Genomic DNA, 18,296 nt, shown 5'->3' on the forward strand with positions numbered 1-18,296 from the left:
AATTTTATCTTTTCCGAGTGACGTTCATTCGCCAAACTCTGTTGCACATCGATCCCTTTCCATTCCATGCTTCCATACGCGTCGAGTCGAGGCAGGTCGGGGCGTCTGCATCCCGGTTGACCTGCACGTTCCTCTCCCCCCCCCTACTTTTGCCCTGTGCCTCAGGTAGACGCCCTCTCGCAGAGCCCCTCGGCGCCCTGCCCTGCGAGAAGCGCCCCCGCAGCCCCCGCAGCCCCCGCCGTCCCTTGTGACGCATGTGACCTCGGTTCTGACTTCCCTGCCCAGCGTGGCGCCTTTTTTGGGGAGCCAGCCCCGAGACCCGCGACAGCCCGAGACCGGCCTCGCCCCGCCCCGCGCCCCGCGAGCGCGCAGTGCAGTGCCCGCCCCGCCCCGGCCAGCCCCGCCCGCCCTCCGCCCCGGCGGCCCCTTTGTACTTTGCCGTGCACCGCGGACGCGGACTCCGCGGCCGCCATCTTGGGGCAGTGACAGCCAGCGAGCAGCAGCAGAAGCGGCCTGGCGCCTGGCCTGCCGAAATGGGCCGTCCTGTCAAAGTCCTGCTGCTGCTGGCGGTCGTGTACGGGTCGGTGCTCCTGGTGGCGAGCCTCGGCTACCAGCAGGACTGGAAGCGCATTGCGGCCTACAACATCGTCATGAGGGAGGTCTGCCATGAATGCGACGTCCTGTGTCCGAGGGCCCCGTACCCGACGTCGGACGAGGAGAGGGCCGTAAGTAGATTGTAGTTTTTCCTGGGGATTCTCGTGAAGGGATATCGATACAGTTTCACTGTATTCGCCGCGCTTTTGATGCCTCTCCGTATCATCGGGACCACAGAGACCCGAAGCTGTCATTAAGTTCCCTAGTTTGAGGGTTTTGAGGTTGTTTTGGGTTCATCTTCCTTGTTTTGTTTTGGATTTAGCTTGGCATCATCGAATGTTTTCTTTTGAGCCTCTCAGAATTTTTTTTGGTACCTAATTATAACTTTGTGGTTTAGGACATATCACAACAGTGGGCATGTTACATCGGATGCAGAACAACGTGTCTGCTTCAAATCGGACCAGAAAAATACAGTTACGAAACCGCTGTGGACTTGTGCTCCAGAGGTAATCAATTATTATATTTCATGACCTCACAATGTTTTGAGCTTATTTTAATGTCCTTACTTATCTTTCTCATGCAGGATGTCATGATGAATACCGAAATAGACCAGACCCAAACCGCGACAATAATCCGTACTTGAACGTATGCTTGGAAGCTTGTTCAGCCAAAGTGAGCAGCACTGGTGGAGGTTTGGATCCTCTAGATTCAATTGTATCAAAGGCAGTAAGTTTATTTTCATTGCACTTGAATACCTGTGTTACTTTCCTTGAAGTATGCTTGAACCCAACATTCATTGTTATGGCGTATTTGATGAAATGATTTCCTTTTCTTTTTACAGCTGTCTGATCCTGCATCACCAGATTTGCGTGAGTTTTGGATTACTACTTTTCTGTGCTTCTTCCTTTGTACTTTTTTATTTTAACTCTGAACACTTTTATCTTATCTTGATATTTTTGATTTGTTCTATTGTAGCTGATGAGCAAGAAACAGGTCCATTTGATCCAGCTCTTGGTGAACCGTACGCCCAAAATGGAGTTCTGCCACGTTCAAATTACAAAACCATTCCGCACAACAATGCTCCGTACCATGTGGCAGGAAATGGGAAAACCCCTGTCGAGTATTTTGTGAAATTTATTCGATATCCGACCACAGATCCTCTACTTGCTGGTGTTGTTGGCATTCCTCTATTCGTCCTTGTCATTGGGTTTGCTGCATATTATGTAGTTCTTCTGAGGAGACCACCAAACTTCAAAAATGATGATGCTGCTGAAAATTTGGACGAAGAGGTACCAGTGACTGTGCTTCGTGTTCATCTTGAGGCAGAACTTAAGAAAGTGCCCTCTTCCTCCGAATTTTCTGATGAAGAATTTGTCCCTCCACCCTCTCCACCTCCCAAGTATTCTGATGTTGTTCACAATGTGTAACTTGCAGCTGAACTTTATTTCTTCAGGGTGGTACTAATTTCTGTCAGTGTTTTTTTTTTTTTTTTTTTTTTTGTTGCTTTGTCAGTTTTTTGAGGGACTGGGAACATGCTCTGCATGCATATAATATACCTCAAGACCGATTTTAAAGTTCCCATCCTTTTTCTTCCTTTAAAACCGCAAGTCAGTAGTCATCACAGTTTCTTTGGCAGGAATGTTACCTGTCACTTAGTGTCTTTTAAGGTCTTTTTTATCCTACCTAAAATTTCTCACCAAAGATTTTACTGTTGCAAATCTTCACCATTCAAACAAAATTTAAAATGAAAGTTTTTAAATTTTTTTTCTGGTTTTACTGTAACATTAATTGGTATTGTGAACTTCTTATTTTCTGGGCATTATGTTCCGCCCATCTACTAAATTAAGTTGAAACTTAGATTATTGACAAGAAGTTTCTTTTTCTTGATCTTTCTGAGCAATATGGCAATATGAATTCATATTACAGTCTGTTTTTTATTCCCCTCTTTTTTATTGTGATATTGTAATTGTAATCAGTGTCTTTCTTTTTTTTTATAGTAGTTGTGGTGTAATATTGAGAATCCATTGGTGCAAATCACTTTTGGTGCCATTAACTAATTTGTGGCTTTGTTATGGTTTGTGATTTATTTGATACACATGTTAATTTAATGTTATGATCTCAAGTCTCTGGACACTGTTCAAAAGTTGTCTGGTGACCGTATATTTTAGTGTTGTGTCTTGTATCCGGCTCATCTTCAAATTTTCAGTTATCCCCTTAGACTAAAGTTTTTAACTTAATTGTGCAAACTTCAATTTTGTTTAGGAAAGCAAAAGGGAACCCTTCCTGTTGTTGATGAACTCAGTTAGGTCCCTTTTATGGTGTGTGAGTGCATTTTAATGTGCATCAGTATCTGTGTGCTTTGTGCAATTTTATCTAAGTCTTAGTTTGTGATAACACCTTTGTGACTGGCATTAGCCTTACTGCTATTATAGTGAAGGGTGTCTGGTTAAAATTGATTGCCTACTGTGGTGTGGTTTGATTCATTTTTCCCATTCCAAGAGACTGGTATTATGAAATATTAGGTCTTGAAGTATGCAGTATGTATCCATTTACCAGACTCTTTCACTATAAACTTTTAAGGAAGATATTTGGTTCTTGTGGTACCCTTGAGTTCCACACGACTTCCTAGTGCCCACTTAAAGTAAGGTTTATGCTGGATTCAAAGGTTCATTTAGAGTTTAACCTGGATTTAGTAGTTAGGGCACTGGAAAAGTAGGCGAGATGTAGTCTACAAGTATAACTTTTTGTGATAAATATTTTAATGAGAGACTGTCCTTCATTTACTTTATTGAAGCTGTGCAGGTGGAAACATAAGAGGATGAGATAAGAAGGCCTTGTAGCTGTAACATATTTTTATTTTGTATTGCAACTTGCACATTCAGTGCCAATACAATCACCAGAATTTTTCATATACTATGAAAAACAGCATCATTTGTTTTGTGTGCTTTTACCATGATACCCACTTTTGTGTAGAATACCCTTGATTAGGCAAGTGTTCATTCAACATTGACTCAACTTGTTTCCATTTTTTTTGTTTGATCTCAGTATCTTGCCATTTAACTCTATGTGGTGTATTCATGACCCAACAATTAGAGTTATTCTAAGTTTGCAGTCATTAGTAAGTAATCAATTCTACCGTTCTTATGCACTAAGATGTCATTTTAAGGCATTAATAAACCATATTAGGAAGACTTTAGCAGGAAAGAGCAAGGATATAGGAAATAAAAAGTATATAAAGTATTTGATGAATTTATTTTTAACACCAACATTTGGAAGAGAAAGTATTCAAAACCCAATAACTCTCAATTTATAAAAGAAGGCACTCTTGAAAGCAGCGAATGAATAGCAGAACCTCTCCTGAACTTGATGCAAATTTCAGAGGATCAATATTGCTAAATACAATTTTACAACCTATTTAACTAGACACATTTGGTACAAAGCAAGCACATTTCGTATAATATCAGTCTCAGTATCTTAAAAACTAGCCACAAACACAAATTTCAAGAATTGTCATTTTTCCTTCACCCAATTTAACATGGAGATTCAGAAGTTGGAACTAACAGCTGACTAGTTTATACAGGAAACGGTGGGAATCAATATGCATGACTGAAGCTGCAATTGTTAATTTACAAATTAAATCCTTACTAAATTAATCACTGAACTGACAACTGTAAATGTCACTTGACTAGAGGGACCCACATGTGCAAGACTCTGGCATTCTAAATGATGTGAAAAAAATAATTACATGCCTCTCTATTATCTGGAAAGTAATGCGGACTTCCATATTTGATGAACTCTATTTTTGTCATCAAAAAGACTGCGCACCATATACACCTGCAGACCACCAACCAACACCATAATAAAAACTTGAATGATGGACCAACGGTTAACAAGTTCAAAATTGCCTTCAATAAAGTTACGATCTCGTGCTTCATAGGCTCTCATAACATCCTGCATTTGCCGAACAGATGACAGAAGTGTATGGACACGAGTGATGGATTGTTTCAGCTCATCAACAGTCATTTCATACTTCTCAACAACAGAATCTACGTCTAGATTGCCCTCTAAACCATTTTTAAACCAATCGTCTTGATCCTGGTCGAGCAAAAATTCGAAAAATACAGTCTTTGAGTTGAAGCGAGAAATGGAATTGTCCCAGCACATCTTGTAGTCTCCATCCTCTGTAGCTTCGTGCCTGTGACTGTTTTCAGCCTTTTTGAAGTCAGACACAATCTGTCTCCCTGAAGGAGCGCTCCAGTGGAAATTAATGTCCAATTCGCCGCGGTCACCGTCGATCACTTGGTACTCGACGTCCATAACCTGGCCGGCTTTCACGGTCTCGTAAAAGCATTCCGAGACTCCAGCTTCCACGTTCACAGTGAATTCCTTTAACAGACCGAAGCTTGCTGAAAGCTGAAGCAGCACAAGCGCGGCTGATGACCACACGTTAGTCCTGTTTATCTTCATGTTCACTATTTGGCTGTGCCCGATTCACTTGGAAGCAATCACAATCACACAAAAAAATAAATAAAGCCACAAAGGGAATTTTGCTCTGTGTCGAGAGACTTTGCCCGCCCGCGGGTTGGTTCCTGTCGTGTCGTCTGCTTTCCAAAACAATAACAAACAACAACAAAAACAGCTTTGGCGGCATGCATGCGCTACAACCACTCATGCCGCGATCACATTTTAACTTGTTTTAGCTCGTGCACTTCATCGCAATTCCATTCTGTAGGCTTCATACATCTGCCGTAGTCTCTCTGAATTGTTGAGTTGTAGCTACGTTCGCTTTGCTTGCTCAAACAAGCAGTCAAACAAGACGCACGTGTGTTGTTGTCAACTCAAATCAGTTGCTTTTACTCTTCGTTTTTCTGTGCTGTACTTAAGGACACCATTCAGAATGCAAGGTGAAATAGGTACTAACATCCTTTTGCCTATTTGTGTGGTGGATAAATCATGGTCCAATTTTCTCGAATTTTCATCTTCAAATCATAACCTAATCCGTTTCTGGCTTGTTCTGTATTTCAGAAAACAATGCGGTGGAGATTTTGTATCGTGACCTAGTTGGTGAATTCTCTCATTATAGGAGTGAAGGGATATCAACTCTCAGATCTCTTCCTCATTGGTCTCTTCCTGCTCCAAATTTGAATACAAATACTTCATCTCACATCCCACCGCGCTCAAGATTTCAGTTCAAGGTTCGACGACCAAGACCATTCTCATTACCTTCAAATGTTAATCCATTAAGTATGATTTTAAGCTCCTGGTTTCCTATTACCAACATCTTGGCTCTTAATTAATTGAATTATCTCTTGATTATCTCAGACTATTGGGATGGTGATCCATTTGACCAAATGGTGATCATTAAAAAGAAATGGGAATCTCACAGAGATTATCTCATTCGTCGAGCCAGGCAGGGACATAAGTTTTCAGGTATATTTATTCCCATAAAACTCTTTGTTGCTTTTTGTTTGGTGTTTCAATTTATAACTGGCTAAAGACGCTACACCAGCACTCATAGGCCTTTTGGCCGTTTTCATTGATTCCTTGGTGGGGTTTGTTTAACAATGCAATTAACAGAAAATAGAACCTCGCGAGTGTAGCAACTTTGCCTAGCTCTACTTGCACATATGGACAGCCAATAGAAACAGAACATGGTGTTTCCTTTGACTGTGTGCGAGTGAACCTTTGCAGCCACCTAAACCATACGCCATCTTTCCGAAACTAAATATGCCCTTTTCTTTGTTTTTTTTTGTTAGCTGAAAATGATCTGGATGTAAATAGAGTGAAAAAGAATGATAAGAAGAAGCATATTTATTCTGTGGCTACCCATTTGGATCTTGTTCAGCATATAGAGAAAGACCCATATCCAGCTTTTTCTGGAGTAAGAAAGCGCTTTTAAATTTAATTAAGAACTCTTGTGAGGATGGATTTGACCCACTCCATGTCTTTTTTTCACAGAATTATAATTGGTTTTACACTGGAGGATGTATCACCAGCTGTACTGTTAATGGAGAAAGGTTTTTACTTTATCCTGGTGGGAAAAATATGGACACTCTTTGTGAGTAGAATTTCATACATCCACAGAGATGAATTCTAAATGTAGAGTTGTTCATTGATGTCATGTGTATGTGTAACAGGTGTGAACCAGCAACAGGTGGCTGAAGATGAAAACCAAGTGTGCACTTCTTTATCTCTTTGTGAAGGCCAGAGAATTCATCAAATAGTTGAGAATAAAGGTTACTTTTCTGGTTTTTATTTGTTGAAAGCAATGTTCCTAGACATGAGGAATAACAATCTGAGATTGAATGCAACCTCTTATGATATGAATTTTTCTAGGGTTGGTTGGAATAAAGCAAGAAAAAGTTTGCTCTCTTGCACGGATAAAGTATGGATCAAATAAGCCACTCTCTGCTCAAACTCGCTTAGAAATTCAAGAGGAAGAGGGATTTTTTGTGAGCGTTGATTTGGGACGATTAGAGGGCAAACAAATGTGTACCACTAACTCAAAGATGCAAATTAAGTTGTGGGACCTTTCAACAAGGTAAGTGTGATGTGACTTGTTTGGTGGTCTTCATTTTCAAGATAGGAGCTTGACTGGCAATTTAAATTTCTAGTTCATGTTTATCTACTGCTAAAGTTCCGCTCTCTGACAACCTATCAAATGCCTCTTGTTGGAGTTTTGTTAAATTTAACAATAAATCACCAGAGCTGTTTGTCTTGGATAGAAGCACTGTTTTTGTTAAAGATTTGAGGGTAAGTTGCAGTGCTGATCAGTGCAAAATTGATTACAACTTTCAAATAGAAAAAAAAAAAAGTTTCTTTTTTTTTGTTTATTTTTCTCAACAGATGCCCTTTTCGGAAAATTGTATGGAATTTTCACCAAGAGAGATAATAGATGACTGTGAGGAAATTTCTCTCTTGCTGAATTCTGTAGGTCAACAATTAGTGTATGTCGCTTCAACACACAAATTGCTAAGTCTTGATGTTCGATCTGGTTGGTGTCAACGCTGGACCCATCTTATGGAAGCACCACCAATGTATGGGTCAATATACTGCGATGAAAGGTAAGGATCTTTTCCCTGTCCAGTCATACATTTTAGGATGTGTATATCATGGTGTGAAATGATTTGTTCAAGGAATTTGGAGGAGGTGATTTTGCTGAGCAGTTCTATCCCTGATGATTCTGTTGCCATAGTTAACTCATGGAGGAAGGGAGAGCCAACGTCAGAAATTTTACCACGAAGTTTTCAGTCTCTAAAGGACACTTTGATACTTGCACGATCCCGTGGACAGTGTCTTGGAGTGTCATTGAAGCAAAGGTGCAGAAAGTCTTTGCTCTACTGCTCTTCCTATAGTCCGTCACTGTACTCACTTAAAATTGTTGTTATTGTGACAGATTGGATATGGCTACATCTGGCCTAACAGTTGTTCCAACAGAAGACAATGATGGCTTCACTGCATTTAAGTCCACATCTATAGGAGATGTGTTCTATCAACAGTTTGAGAGTGATCCAAGTGCACTTGACTCAACTGAGTCTGCATACTCCAAGGACGAAATAGATGCAGATGTTGAAGCATGGAAAAGATGGTCAAAGGCCAATGATGTGATATGCTCTCAGAATAAAGTGGATTTGCATTGTCCAGTATACTCACATGATTTTTTGTTTAATTGTAAGTTTCATTTATTACCTTAAGGTAAGAGATCGTAACAATCTATTTCATCTGTAATAATCAAATGTTTAATTTGTTTCTTTTGCAGCCATAAAAAAACCAATGCCAAAATCTCGCAAGTATCCTTACTACAAGGTTGTTGAAACATGGCATCAGTCATTTCCCGAGAAAAAAAGAAGGTTACTCAATAAAAAGAACTTCCCTTTTGAACGTGACTCAGTACCACTTCGTGCTATATTGAGTGATTTAAGCACTTATTCTGATTTGATGGCACGCATTCTATTGAACGCTTGGGACTCTGAGGGCCTTTATGGTGAACCTCAACCAGCCAAGAATGTGGAAGACTGGTTGAATAGTATTCCTGTGTCCAGCAATGGTAAGTAAACACAATTTTTAAAACCATGTCAATTGATAGACATCTTTCATGTCCTCTGCTGACCTAACTGTTGTCTGCAGCATCAATGGATGAAGATGAGTTCAGCTTAAATAGAAGTCTTCGTTCCATTAGTCCTCAGCCGTCTTTCTCCGGAAGTTTGGGTTCCATAACTCCTCAGCCTTCTTTTTCCAGAAGTGTACGTTCAGTTACTTCCCAACCCTTAAGTTTAATGTCAATGTTGGATAGAGATGACTTTAAAATACCAGCTCCGCCTTCTAAGAAAAGAAAGAGGGAAAGTATGGGATTTTGAAGTTTCTTCGCGGACTGTTTCAAGTGATAAATACTAACCCTTCCCTACAAAATAAGCAGAATGAAAATAAGGTTGCCAGAAATACACATTTCTGTTGCACTATTAAACAGATGAGTTTGGTATTCTATTCTTGTATTCTATTTTTATGAATCTTTTCCCTCATGGTAAGATCAGTCCCACTACAGTAGTGGTAAATCTCACCCTCCTGCTAACATGTTAATGGTAGTTCCATTTCTGGGTAACATAAGAGAGATTATGAATTAAATGCATTATTACGTCTGGTAGTTTATTATTGTATAGTCTAGATCAAGGTTGTATCTATACTATGTACCTTGATCCTGATTGGTGAAATAACAATATTTCATTTTTTCCAAACTTTAAGCTCTGTTTCCATTCGCTCTAGTTTCATCTGAAGCCAACTATTTATGAACATGACATTATGTTTGCCAAACCTTCCAATCAAATTATGCTTGATTTTAAAGGAAAACAAAAAATGCTGGATAGAAAGAGATTAGTAAGATTTTGGAATGCACAGTTAAAAACGAATGGGTAAGAAATGGTGTCCCAGTAAAAATAATTTAAACCAACAGTGCCAAATTAGGTTAATCTGGGCTGAGGAAATACTGACTGCAGGTGATTAAAAAGAAAACAAGATCTATTGGTATATCTTGATGCATAATGGCATGGTTCAAAAGGAAAGGACATTAATTGTAATCTTCTGAATTTCCTACCAAGTTTATGTGTGATGAATACCAGCGAGGCAAGCAAGGAGACAGACTAGTTGAGAAATTCAGCAAACATAAGAAAAAGAGAGAACTTTCGTAAAAAGGCACAACTTTTTTACATACTTATCATTAAAACAATTCAATGAGAATAAATAAAATTTCTCGAGTATGAAAACATCCTAACACATTTGTCAACCAAAAATACAACGGCTTTATCACCTGAAGGGTATTGTGATCCATATCTGGTCAATGTGATGATTACTAGCATAAAAGCCTACTTTCAACATCTCAGAAGCTCAGTGCGGGATATGGATGTACCCACTAACTAAAGCAACCCTTGTTCTTTGAAAAAACATAATGACAGGACTATTTACATATATTTAACATGATATACCTCTATAAAGGAGATAATAGCTCATCCAAGCCAAGCATCACAGAGCATTAAATGTGGATACTCACACCACAATACAAGCAGAAATACCATACACGGGAAGGATGTAAACTTAGAACATTATTAACATGCATATTCATCAATATCATAAGTAGAATTTGTAAAACAGTTGAGTGACATCCGTTTGAAAGCCAATTGCATAATTATACAATGCACTAAATTAAAAACAAAATAACAATTAATTTTACCAGTACACTTCTTCAAGGAATGTGCACTCATTAAGGGAACGGTAACAAGAAAAAAATTATATTGATAATCAACATACACAAAAACTAATAGCGGCAATACTATGGAGTGAGCGAGATGATTAAAAATAAATCAGAGTTATAGAATTTGATAAACATTATTTTCCAAAGAAAACTAAACACACACAGCAAAGAATAATTGGGCAGACCTACCTGTTTTAGTCAAAATGTTTTGGCATTATTGATCACATAAGCTATGGAATGTGACAAATCAATAGTGTCATGAGAATGAGATAAGAGTGCTCTACTCTCACAACTGTGAACATAATGTGTACTTAATACAGCATAAAATTTCAACATCCCATAATATTCATAAAAATACGATAAAATCTCAATACAGTGCAATTTTAACAATCACCACAGATCAATAATTAAGAGCTACAAATCATCTGCTGCATGAGCATTTTTTACACATAACATCAAAGAAATACATATACATACATAAACAAACACACCTACATATTATTGCAACATTCCAAAGTCACCACAGGAAGCTAGTTTCTTGTAGTGTAAGAGTAATAATAACCACCTCTCATCCAGAAACAAGCTGTGTTCTTTATAAGAAACAGACTGCATTCTTTACAATAGTATTCTTTGAGGTCTTTTGAGGATCACATACTTTGTCTAAATAATATGATAACGAGTGCACTGAGATCAAATACATACATACATAGCAGCCAGGTCAGTGAGATTGCCCACTTTATCTGCTGGCAGTTACACACATGCAGTCAAATATGACCACCTTGCTTCATTCTTAAAATTGAACAAAGTTAAACGCATATTAAGAATCCAATCATCAACAGTGATTACTTTTCTTAAAGCTAAAAATGCAAGTTCAATTTTAAAGCTAGTCTGGAGTTGTCATGACACTCAGGATTGAAGGAAACTGAGTGTTTGTGAGTCACTGAGAAACTTGACCTTCAACAAGCATTAACAGGAACTCCTAAGGGGCGAAATTCAAACATTTCTGCATTTATCTCATAAAATGACTCATGATGGCAAAAGAAGCAAAGGAGAAAAATGAAATAATGTATTTTAACCAAACATATTTTGCTGACCAGCGTCGTTTTCAAAGTCTGACCAGGCATTGTTGAGTTCCATGAACACAAGCTTGGCCATATTTTCATTTGGCGTACCCATTTGCTGAAACAAAATAACAAAACTGTCAGTAATAATTATTTGTTTGTTAAAGTTTTATTCCCTTTAAGCACTGGTGTGGTTGACACATGCTTTTATCTCATAATTTACAGCATGTACAGACGTCAAAATGCTTACTTTGTCAGGATGCACTGCAAGACAAGCTTTGCGGTAGGCCTTCTTTACATCAGCTGCTGACACCAACTGGTGCATTTCTACTTTGTTCCACTTGGCATCATCCCACAGCACCATGTGCATAGAGCATAACAATGCTCTAATATTATTCTTCTTCCCTTCTTTCCATTCCATTATCTACAAACAGGTGAGAGAAATGGTTCAGTTGTTATTCCAAAGAATGGTCACGCAATAAATTGTGCAAGATAAAGGAAAACTTATATACCTTCAGTGTCTCAGGATCCATCTCTCTAACCAATTCTTCTTTACGCATCTCATTAATTGTACGAGGGCCAGCATCTCTCTTCGTTGAAAACTCGTACCCTTGACTTCCAAGGAGGTCACCAAACACATCTCCAGACCCTTTGGCTCCGGCTTTTCCTTTACCTGATAGAGCAAAAGGTATGACATTTGGGTGAACAAATGCTTAAGCATAAGATACAACATAAGAGATCTTTGGTTCCAAGACTGCTTTTTAAACTGTCTGAACAGCCATGTTATTGTCAAACATGCTTGATTTTATCTGATTCCTTAATTACTGGAATTATTCCAACCGACAGTCTGACTACACATTACACTGATGAACCCTTCAAGTTTGCCCAAAAAGGGCTTACCTGAGTCAGATGGTTTGAATGCAGTATCAAAATGTGAACGGCTGTAGTCTGGCCTGCTTGGACCATCCATGGGAGACTTCATTTGATGCACTGGAGTGCCCGTTGGAGTCATTCCGGGCATAGGGCTGGTAGCACCCTGAGCAGCATTCCAGTTAGTGGATCTGTGTTGTGGACTACCATTCATTGGTGACGTAGGCTTTGATCCTCCAGTGGCCCAGCCACTTGCAGGACTGCTACTTGCACCTAAAGTTGCTCCCAAATTGCCTGGACCAAGAAATGACAACAACCACAGGTTAAAGTTTTGCAAGAAGAAAAGAAAAAAAAAAGCAAAGAGAGTACAAGAGGTTTGTGTGGTGTTCAGATGCAACTACCTAAATCAGCAAATGGGTCCCGTTTTCCATTATCTAAATTTGGTGTACTTCCATTGCGTGGCATTGAGCCTGCAGGGCTTACTAAAGGAGAGCTCTGCTGTTGAGGTTTCATGAAAGTACTATTTATTCCCCCAATTCCTGCACTCACTCCACCAACACTGCTTGCTGTAGCTGAGTTAGTCATTCCATTGATAAAACTCTGGAGTGAATAAATAATAGATGTATTAAAACACACAGTAAATGCAAAAGAAATTTTAATAATAATAATAAGTACATACCTGCGAGCTAGCACCAAATGGATCCAGCATGATACTTGGCTCAGTTGGTTTCTGAGGAGTTGGTGCAGCCTGACTTTTTTGTTGAGAGTTTGGGGATGTTGACATGGAACTTTCCAATAACTCATCCAGGAAGCCCCTTGACTGACTTGGAGTAGGTACATTGCTAGATGTTGACCCACTCACAAACCCACCCAGTAGATCAACATTACTTGAATCACTAATCCCTTCTGCAATACAGAAAAAGTTAGTTTTTTGAAAATATTTCTTGCTGGCAGTATTTAACTGGAATAGTGAAGTTGGTTCTACACTATATTAGAAATATTTACCAGCAATGTTAAGCAGGTCAACTCCGTGAGTATTTCCTGAAACAGTATCAATTGATGTCGATGTTGAGGAAGCTGCATTTCCGCCACCCAGGTTTAGAAGATCTGCTTCTTCCTCTAAATGACTTTCAACGCCTTCTGGTGGCTCCTACAAAATAAACATTTTCAATGTAACTATATGAACAAGAGCGGATGTAACACTACTCAAAATAACATACCTGAGGTACAGTGTCACTGAACTCCTGAACATTATTAGTTTCTATGTGTGGTGGTGGTGGTTTGGGTGGAGGTGGCCTTGAGGATGGTCTAGGAGGTGGAGTGTTATTTTGATTTCTAGGAGCAGTTGCTGGCCGCGTAACTAAAATGCAAAGGAGAATAGCTTTGAAATAATGTGGATGACCCCAAACATTGATTGTATTGAAAATGACCAAATTGCTCACCAAAACTGTCAAAGCATTCATCTCTTTCAATACGAGAAGAAAAAAGAAGTTCGACTGATGCATTTCGGGATGCATGAGACTCCCATAATGGACGTTGGGAAGGTTGCTGTGGGTTACTTCCAACACTAATTTGAACAAGAACCTCAAATTTGTCTTGATAATGTTCTGGATCAGCCATGTCATCCAAAACATTCCTGTACAATGTTACATCAAGGGTCAAAGAGCGTTTCAAAGCTGTGGTCAACCACATTGCAATAGACAATCATCACTATTGTAGAAATAACTATACCTGTTGAAGGTCAAGCTAGTTTCATTTTCCTGAATGAATCCAGAGTGGAACTGCACCTGGGCAATTTTGATGCCTGTTGGCTTTCCTTGGCTCATCACACCACCGAGCATGTTGCGAGCATGGTAGGCAACAATGGTTATGTCACCAATTAAGGTAACATTTAGAGGTATTGTGATCTAAAGGGGCCATCAATAAAAGATAAGACAACAGAAAAACTGTTTTAAAATATAAATTGCAATTTAATTACTTACCCTCCCTTCAGTTACATTAAATAGGCGCATTCTTTCATAATCTTGCATAGTAGATAGTACTCGATCGTCACCCTGATGGACTTCAATGAATGGCCTGCATCCATCTCTGCAAGATAAAAGATACAAAAATTAGTTTTCTGCTACCTATCTCAAATTTATCAATGAATTAAACTGATTGAACACACCTGACTTTCGTAAACAGAGGAATAGGTTGGAGTGTAACATTAGCTAAGGTAATGGGTCTTGAGTGGGGGATCAAAGGTATGCTGTTTGTTGGGCTTGGTTTTAAAACTGCAGAGAAGTAATGCAAATATCTGCAGAGAAAGCAATTAAAGTTAAGAAGAAACAAGATACAACAAACCAAGAGATTAACAAATGGAGTACATCACAAACAAACCTCATGTGCGATGGTCTTATACTTGGAGGCATTCTCTTCACAGCAAACATTTGAGCAGCATCCTCAGGCCTCTCAAATAGATCAACAAATATCAAAAACGCACAGATAAGCAATGCGGAGTTTGCCTTTCCATCCTTCACAAGAACAAAAGAGATTTTTAAATGTGTGATAAGAACCATAACCATGAAGTATTCCCTAAATCACATTAAGCCTTCATGTTTGAAAGAACATTCATATTTTCTTACCGTGCAGTGAACAACACAGACATTCTTTGAGTCGGCCTCTAAAAATATTTGCATATCACAACAGATTTTGTAAATGGATGACAGCGAAGGAGTTCTGTGTAAAGGGCCTCCTGGCCAACAGCAGTCTGTGACCTACAAGATTCAAGAACCTCACTGTGATGATTCAAAGTATCGAAAAAGCAAAGCTGAATTTAGCCAGACGTATACTTACTCTTCCTGAGCCTAATCTACCAGGAGGGTAACTGCGACCAGAAACATTGTATATGCAATAGCGACCCATGTGTCTTGCCTCCAGTAAAGCTCTAATGTCCTCAGCATTATTTGTTCTGTAAGCAGTCTCCAAACCTTCAGCTGGGTAAGGCATGACCAGAAGACGAGAAGTAATGTAGCTTAGATCCAAGTCGGATCGAGCAATGCTTCTGTGAGAAAAGAGATTTGAAATAGCAAATTATGCAAAAATGTTGATATTAAAGTTTGTGAATGACAGACACAACCAATCCACTTACTGTTGAACGGTGTGCATGACTTTAGTAGAAGTATCTTTCAAATTCTTTAAAAAGCTCCCCGCACCACCTTTAATTGAGGAGAAAAGTCCACCACCACTTCCAGGTGTCATCTGTCAAGGTTAAAAATCATAAAAATTAAATTAGCCACTTTTGGTTTGAAAAGATAATAAAAAATTTATGTAAATACAGTAGTAACAGAATCATTAAAAGAAAGGAAATACCCATCATGACAGGATTATATGCAAAGCAAAGAAGCAAAAAGTACAACAAAATAAGAGCGATAGAGCTACGCTTTGAAAGTTCCAAACCACCACAACCATTGAAGATTATGACACATTGAGATGAACAAACACATACATTACTAAAAACTTTCCAGCCACTAGAACTAGAAGCCTGAGACTCCCCCACCTGAGGACCAGAAAATCTCTGAGGTGGAGTGTGATGCTGTGGGGTGGGTGAAGGCTGCCTTGCCGGAGACACGGCGGGTCTAGGAGGTAGTGGCTTTTGAGGTGGAGTGGAGTTAGAGGATGTCCTTGGTGGTGCTGATGGAGATTGGCCTGAAAAAGAGCCAAGGTGACCATTAGTATACCTATTTACCTTGATGAAAAATATAAGTAATTTCAACACACCTGCTTGAGTCTGTGCCTGCTGTTGGTATTGGGCAACAGATGCAGCGTCTAGCCTTTTCCCCTCTAAATTGAGGGGCTCCTTCAAGTTAAACCCTCTGGTATCTGCTACTGCTGCTACTTGGCCAAGAACATCAGCTACACTTGCTCTTTCAGCTGGATTTACTTTTAAACAAGATCCTGGAAGATGAGGAAAATAAAATAAAAATAAGGAACATAAGGATGATTTGGAGGAAATGTCCTCATTGATTAGACAGCAAATAAATAACTGATGAGATTATCTTACTAATTATTGAATGAAAATCCTGGTAGGTAGTTTCTGCAGGGATAACAAAATTAGCATTTATAATGCGTAACTTGGCAGAATCTTCAAAGGGATGCTTCATGAAGCACAACATATACACAATACAGCCTAGAGCCCAAACATCACTTGCTGGGCCTATAGGGTAATTGCTCCAGGTATCAAGCATCTCAGGAGCACGGTACATTGGAGTCGTAAATCGGCCCATCTGAAATTGAACACTGAAATGCTTAAGAAATCAACAAAGAAAGTTAAAAGAACCAAAATGTAAGAAATTGTACCTCATCTTCAAGAAGTGATCTCTGAGCTGCTGACCATGATACATCAACATTCCATGTTTGGGCAGTTGAACTACCAAAGTCACAAAGTTTTAATAGTCCATCAGATCCAAGTAAAAGATTTTCAATCTGGTAAAAAAGTTGTTATGTGTTTAGAATGTGATCAAATGCATGCAATAAACAAAATGAGAACATAATTGGTGTCTATTCCACCTTCAAATCTCGATGTGTGATGGGAGGCTCTTGACTGTGCATATGTTGAACAGCTCGGCATGCTTGATATACAATTCGACAGACTACATCTGGAGGCAAAGGCTTTGTACGGGCTTTCAGGACATCAACTAAGCTTCCACCTGAACAAGATGAGAAAAATTAAAATTTCAATCTCCTTCACAATTCCAGTTTTACACCAGATTTAAAGACACACTTACCAGCACACAATTCTGTCACCAATAAATACTCCTTCATACCATGTGCTGTTTTATCCTTGTCAATAAAAGAGGCAGATAAGAATTGGAGTATGTTGGGATGGCCTGATAGTCTCTTCAAAATATTGATTTCTTGAATAATATTTTTGTTTGCCTCCTCATCAGCTGCCATGAGCCTCTGTAAATATTCACAGAAAGAAGGCTCATCAATGGAACAATAAATGTGGTATTTCAAAAAGAGGTATATCACTGGGTTTCTATCTTTGAATGAATGGGGCTGCAGTTGAATGAGAGGGTCAAACAATCACATTGGCGAAATGATATAGGAACAGGAAAAGAGGAAGGGGATGTAAATTAGGACAAAGATTAAATTTACTAGGAAAAGGGTTTGTTTACAATTGTGCTACTTCTAGCATGACCTTGACAGCTGCATTACATGAGAAAGTTGAAGTTACCACCAAGAGCAAACTACCACCCGGACACATTTAAAAAATAAGTTAGAAGTAGTGATAGTGGCCGGCATCAATGCCTTACCTTGAGTGCATATTCTTTGCCGCTGTTGGGATCTTGGGCAACGAAAACAAAAGCAAAGCCACCTGCAAACATAACCACAATCTTGACAGAAGGGTTTGACATTTCATTTCACAAAAAATGGCACCAATTTATTGAAAATAATCAAACAAGATTGAAAAGGACAACCGTAGGTTCAAAAATGCTACGATGACATTTCTCTCATCCCGACAATTAAAAGTAATAGAAATTCATAGGGTGTAAGAAATAATGAACTTACCTTCAGCTATCACTCTTTTAACACGAAGTTTGACATTTCCTATTTCCACCTCATGACCCACAAAATCGTTGTCTATGTGATCAGTATTGCTGTTGCTAAAATAGCCTATCGCTGACTTAAAAAGATCAGACATTTTGACTGAATTTCACGAAGTATCACAGCATGTTAACGTTAACGCGAATCTACCACCAGTGACAACCCCCTTTTTCGACAGACAGGTCAGACACGACAAGAGGAGGGGGGAGGGGGAGGAAGAGGTTAGAAAGAAAGTGATAGATTCAGATTCACTTTAAGGAAATGTAGCAGCAAAATGAAAAATTGAAGTGACGTTTCGTAGTATGAGAAATTAATCACGTTAATTTCTTTCTTATGATTCCAGATAAAAATACCGATAGGAACATTCTACTAACACGCTTTAGGTGTCATTATCAATACCAATGGTATTGCTAAACAATGAAACAGAGTTGGCAGCACAC

General features: G+C 39.1%; 4 protein-coding genes across 7 annotated transcripts; 2 read left to right on the plus strand and 2 right to left on the minus strand.

Annotated features, from left to right (window-relative positions):
- Window positions 1–441: 441 nt before the first annotated feature.
- On the plus strand, window positions 442–3,834 carry LOC117649200. The gene is made up of 5 exons (XM_034391718.1): window positions 442–725; window positions 992–1,100; window positions 1,178–1,320; window positions 1,436–1,463; window positions 1,570–3,834. Exons 1-5 carry the CDS (start codon window positions 534–536, stop codon window positions 2,019–2,021), a joined length of 924 nt encoding a protein of 307 aa, XP_034247609.1. The 5' UTR covers window positions 442–533; the 3' UTR covers window positions 2,022–3,834.
- LOC117649201 (transmembrane emp24 domain-containing protein 5-like) lies at window positions 3,828–5,507 on the minus strand. The gene has a single exon (XM_034391720.1). It carries the CDS (start codon window positions 5,059–5,061, stop codon window positions 4,351–4,353), a length of 711 nt encoding a protein of 236 aa, XP_034247611.1. The 5' UTR covers window positions 5,062–5,507; the 3' UTR covers window positions 3,828–4,350.
- Window positions 5,370–9,078, plus strand: LOC117649199. 3 transcript variants are annotated; one of them, XM_034391715.1, is made up of 13 exons: window positions 5,370–5,507; window positions 5,620–5,838; window positions 5,917–6,024; window positions 6,351–6,475; window positions 6,553–6,652; window positions 6,732–6,830; window positions 6,931–7,135; window positions 7,209–7,347; window positions 7,441–7,658; window positions 7,731–7,913; window positions 7,991–8,265; window positions 8,354–8,641; window positions 8,722–9,078. In XM_034391715.1, the coding sequence occupies exons 1-13, from the start codon at window positions 5,492–5,494 to the stop codon at window positions 8,949–8,951; spliced, it is 2,205 nt and encodes a 734-aa protein (XP_034247606.1). In that variant the 5' UTR covers window positions 5,370–5,491; the 3' UTR covers window positions 8,952–9,078. The 3 variants fall into 3 exon arrangements, with proteins under 3 accessions (XP_034247606.1, XP_034247607.1, XP_034247608.1); XM_034391716.1 differs by having other exon boundaries at window positions 5,392–5,498; XM_034391717.1 differs by lacking the exon at window positions 5,370–5,507 and having other exon boundaries at window positions 5,655–5,789.
- Window positions 9,079–9,768: 690 nt separating this feature from the next.
- On the minus strand, window positions 9,769–18,056 carry LOC117649195 (cyclin-G-associated kinase). Of its 2 annotated transcripts, none has more exons than XM_034391701.1 (24): window positions 17,821–17,953; window positions 17,565–17,626; window positions 17,034–17,208; window positions 16,816–16,955; window positions 16,606–16,731; window positions 16,310–16,532; window positions 16,027–16,203; window positions 15,755–15,954; window positions 15,398–15,507; window positions 15,103–15,310; window positions 14,892–15,023; window positions 14,647–14,780; window positions 14,435–14,563; window positions 14,250–14,355; window positions 13,999–14,174; window positions 13,710–13,903; window positions 13,488–13,627; window positions 13,273–13,417; window positions 12,947–13,173; window positions 12,669–12,867; window positions 12,298–12,561; window positions 11,910–12,070; window positions 11,648–11,821; window positions 9,769–11,515 (listed from the first exon to the last, which is right to left on the minus strand). In XM_034391701.1, exons 1-24 carry the CDS (start codon window positions 17,951–17,953, stop codon window positions 11,408–11,410), a joined length of 3,843 nt encoding a protein of 1,280 aa, XP_034247592.1. In that variant the 3' UTR covers window positions 9,769–11,407. The 2 variants fall into 2 exon arrangements, with proteins under 2 accessions (XP_034247592.1, XP_034247593.1); XM_034391702.1 differs by having other exon boundaries at window positions 11,389–11,515; window positions 15,806–15,954; window positions 17,821–18,056.
- Between the last annotated feature and the right edge of the window lie 240 nt (window positions 18,057–18,296).

The sequence above is a fragment of the Thrips palmi genome, unplaced genomic scaffold, assembly GCF_012932325.1.
Source record: "Thrips palmi isolate BJ-2018 unplaced genomic scaffold, TpBJ-2018v1 HiC_scaffold_4, whole genome shotgun sequence".
NCBI lineage: Eukaryota > Metazoa > Arthropoda > Insecta > Thysanoptera > Thripidae > Thrips > Thrips palmi.

Bases quoted from the DNA above. Each gene is read 5' to 3' on its own strand.
- LOC117649200 (XM_034391718.1), top strand. From the start codon at position 534: ATGGGCCGTCCTGTCAAAGTCCTGCTGCTGCTGGCGGTCGTGTACGGG. The intron at 1,321-1,435 runs GTAAGTTTATTT...TTCTTTTTACAG, and splicing joins ATTCAATTGTATCAAAGGCA to CTGTCTGATCCTGCATCACC. The intron at 1,464-1,569 runs GTGAGTTTTGGA...GTTCTATTGTAG, and splicing joins TCCTGCATCACCAGATTTGC to CTGATGAGCAAGAAACAGGT.
- LOC117649201 (XM_034391720.1), bottom strand. From the start codon at position 5,061: ATGAAGATAAACAGGACTAACGTGTGGTCATCAGCCGCGCTTGTGCTG.
- LOC117649199 (XM_034391715.1), top strand. The intron at 6,476-6,552 runs GTAAGAAAGCGC...TTTTTTTCACAG, and splicing joins CATATCCAGCTTTTTCTGGA to AATTATAATTGGTTTTACAC. The intron at 7,659-7,730 runs GTAAGGATCTTT...GATTTGTTCAAG, and splicing joins TCAATATACTGCGATGAAAG to GAATTTGGAGGAGGTGATTT.
- LOC117649195 (XM_034391701.1), bottom strand. From the start codon at position 17,953: ATGTCTGATCTTTTTAAGTCAGCGATAGGCTATTTTAGCAACAGCAAT. The intron at 17,209-17,564 runs GTAAGGCATTGA...GAATATTTACAG, and splicing joins GCAAAGAATATGCACTCAAG to AGGCTCATGGCAGCTGATGA. The intron at 12,071-12,297 runs GTAAGCCCTTTT...TTGCTCTATCAG, and splicing joins ATTCAAACCATCTGACTCAG to GTAAAGGAAAAGCCGGAGCC.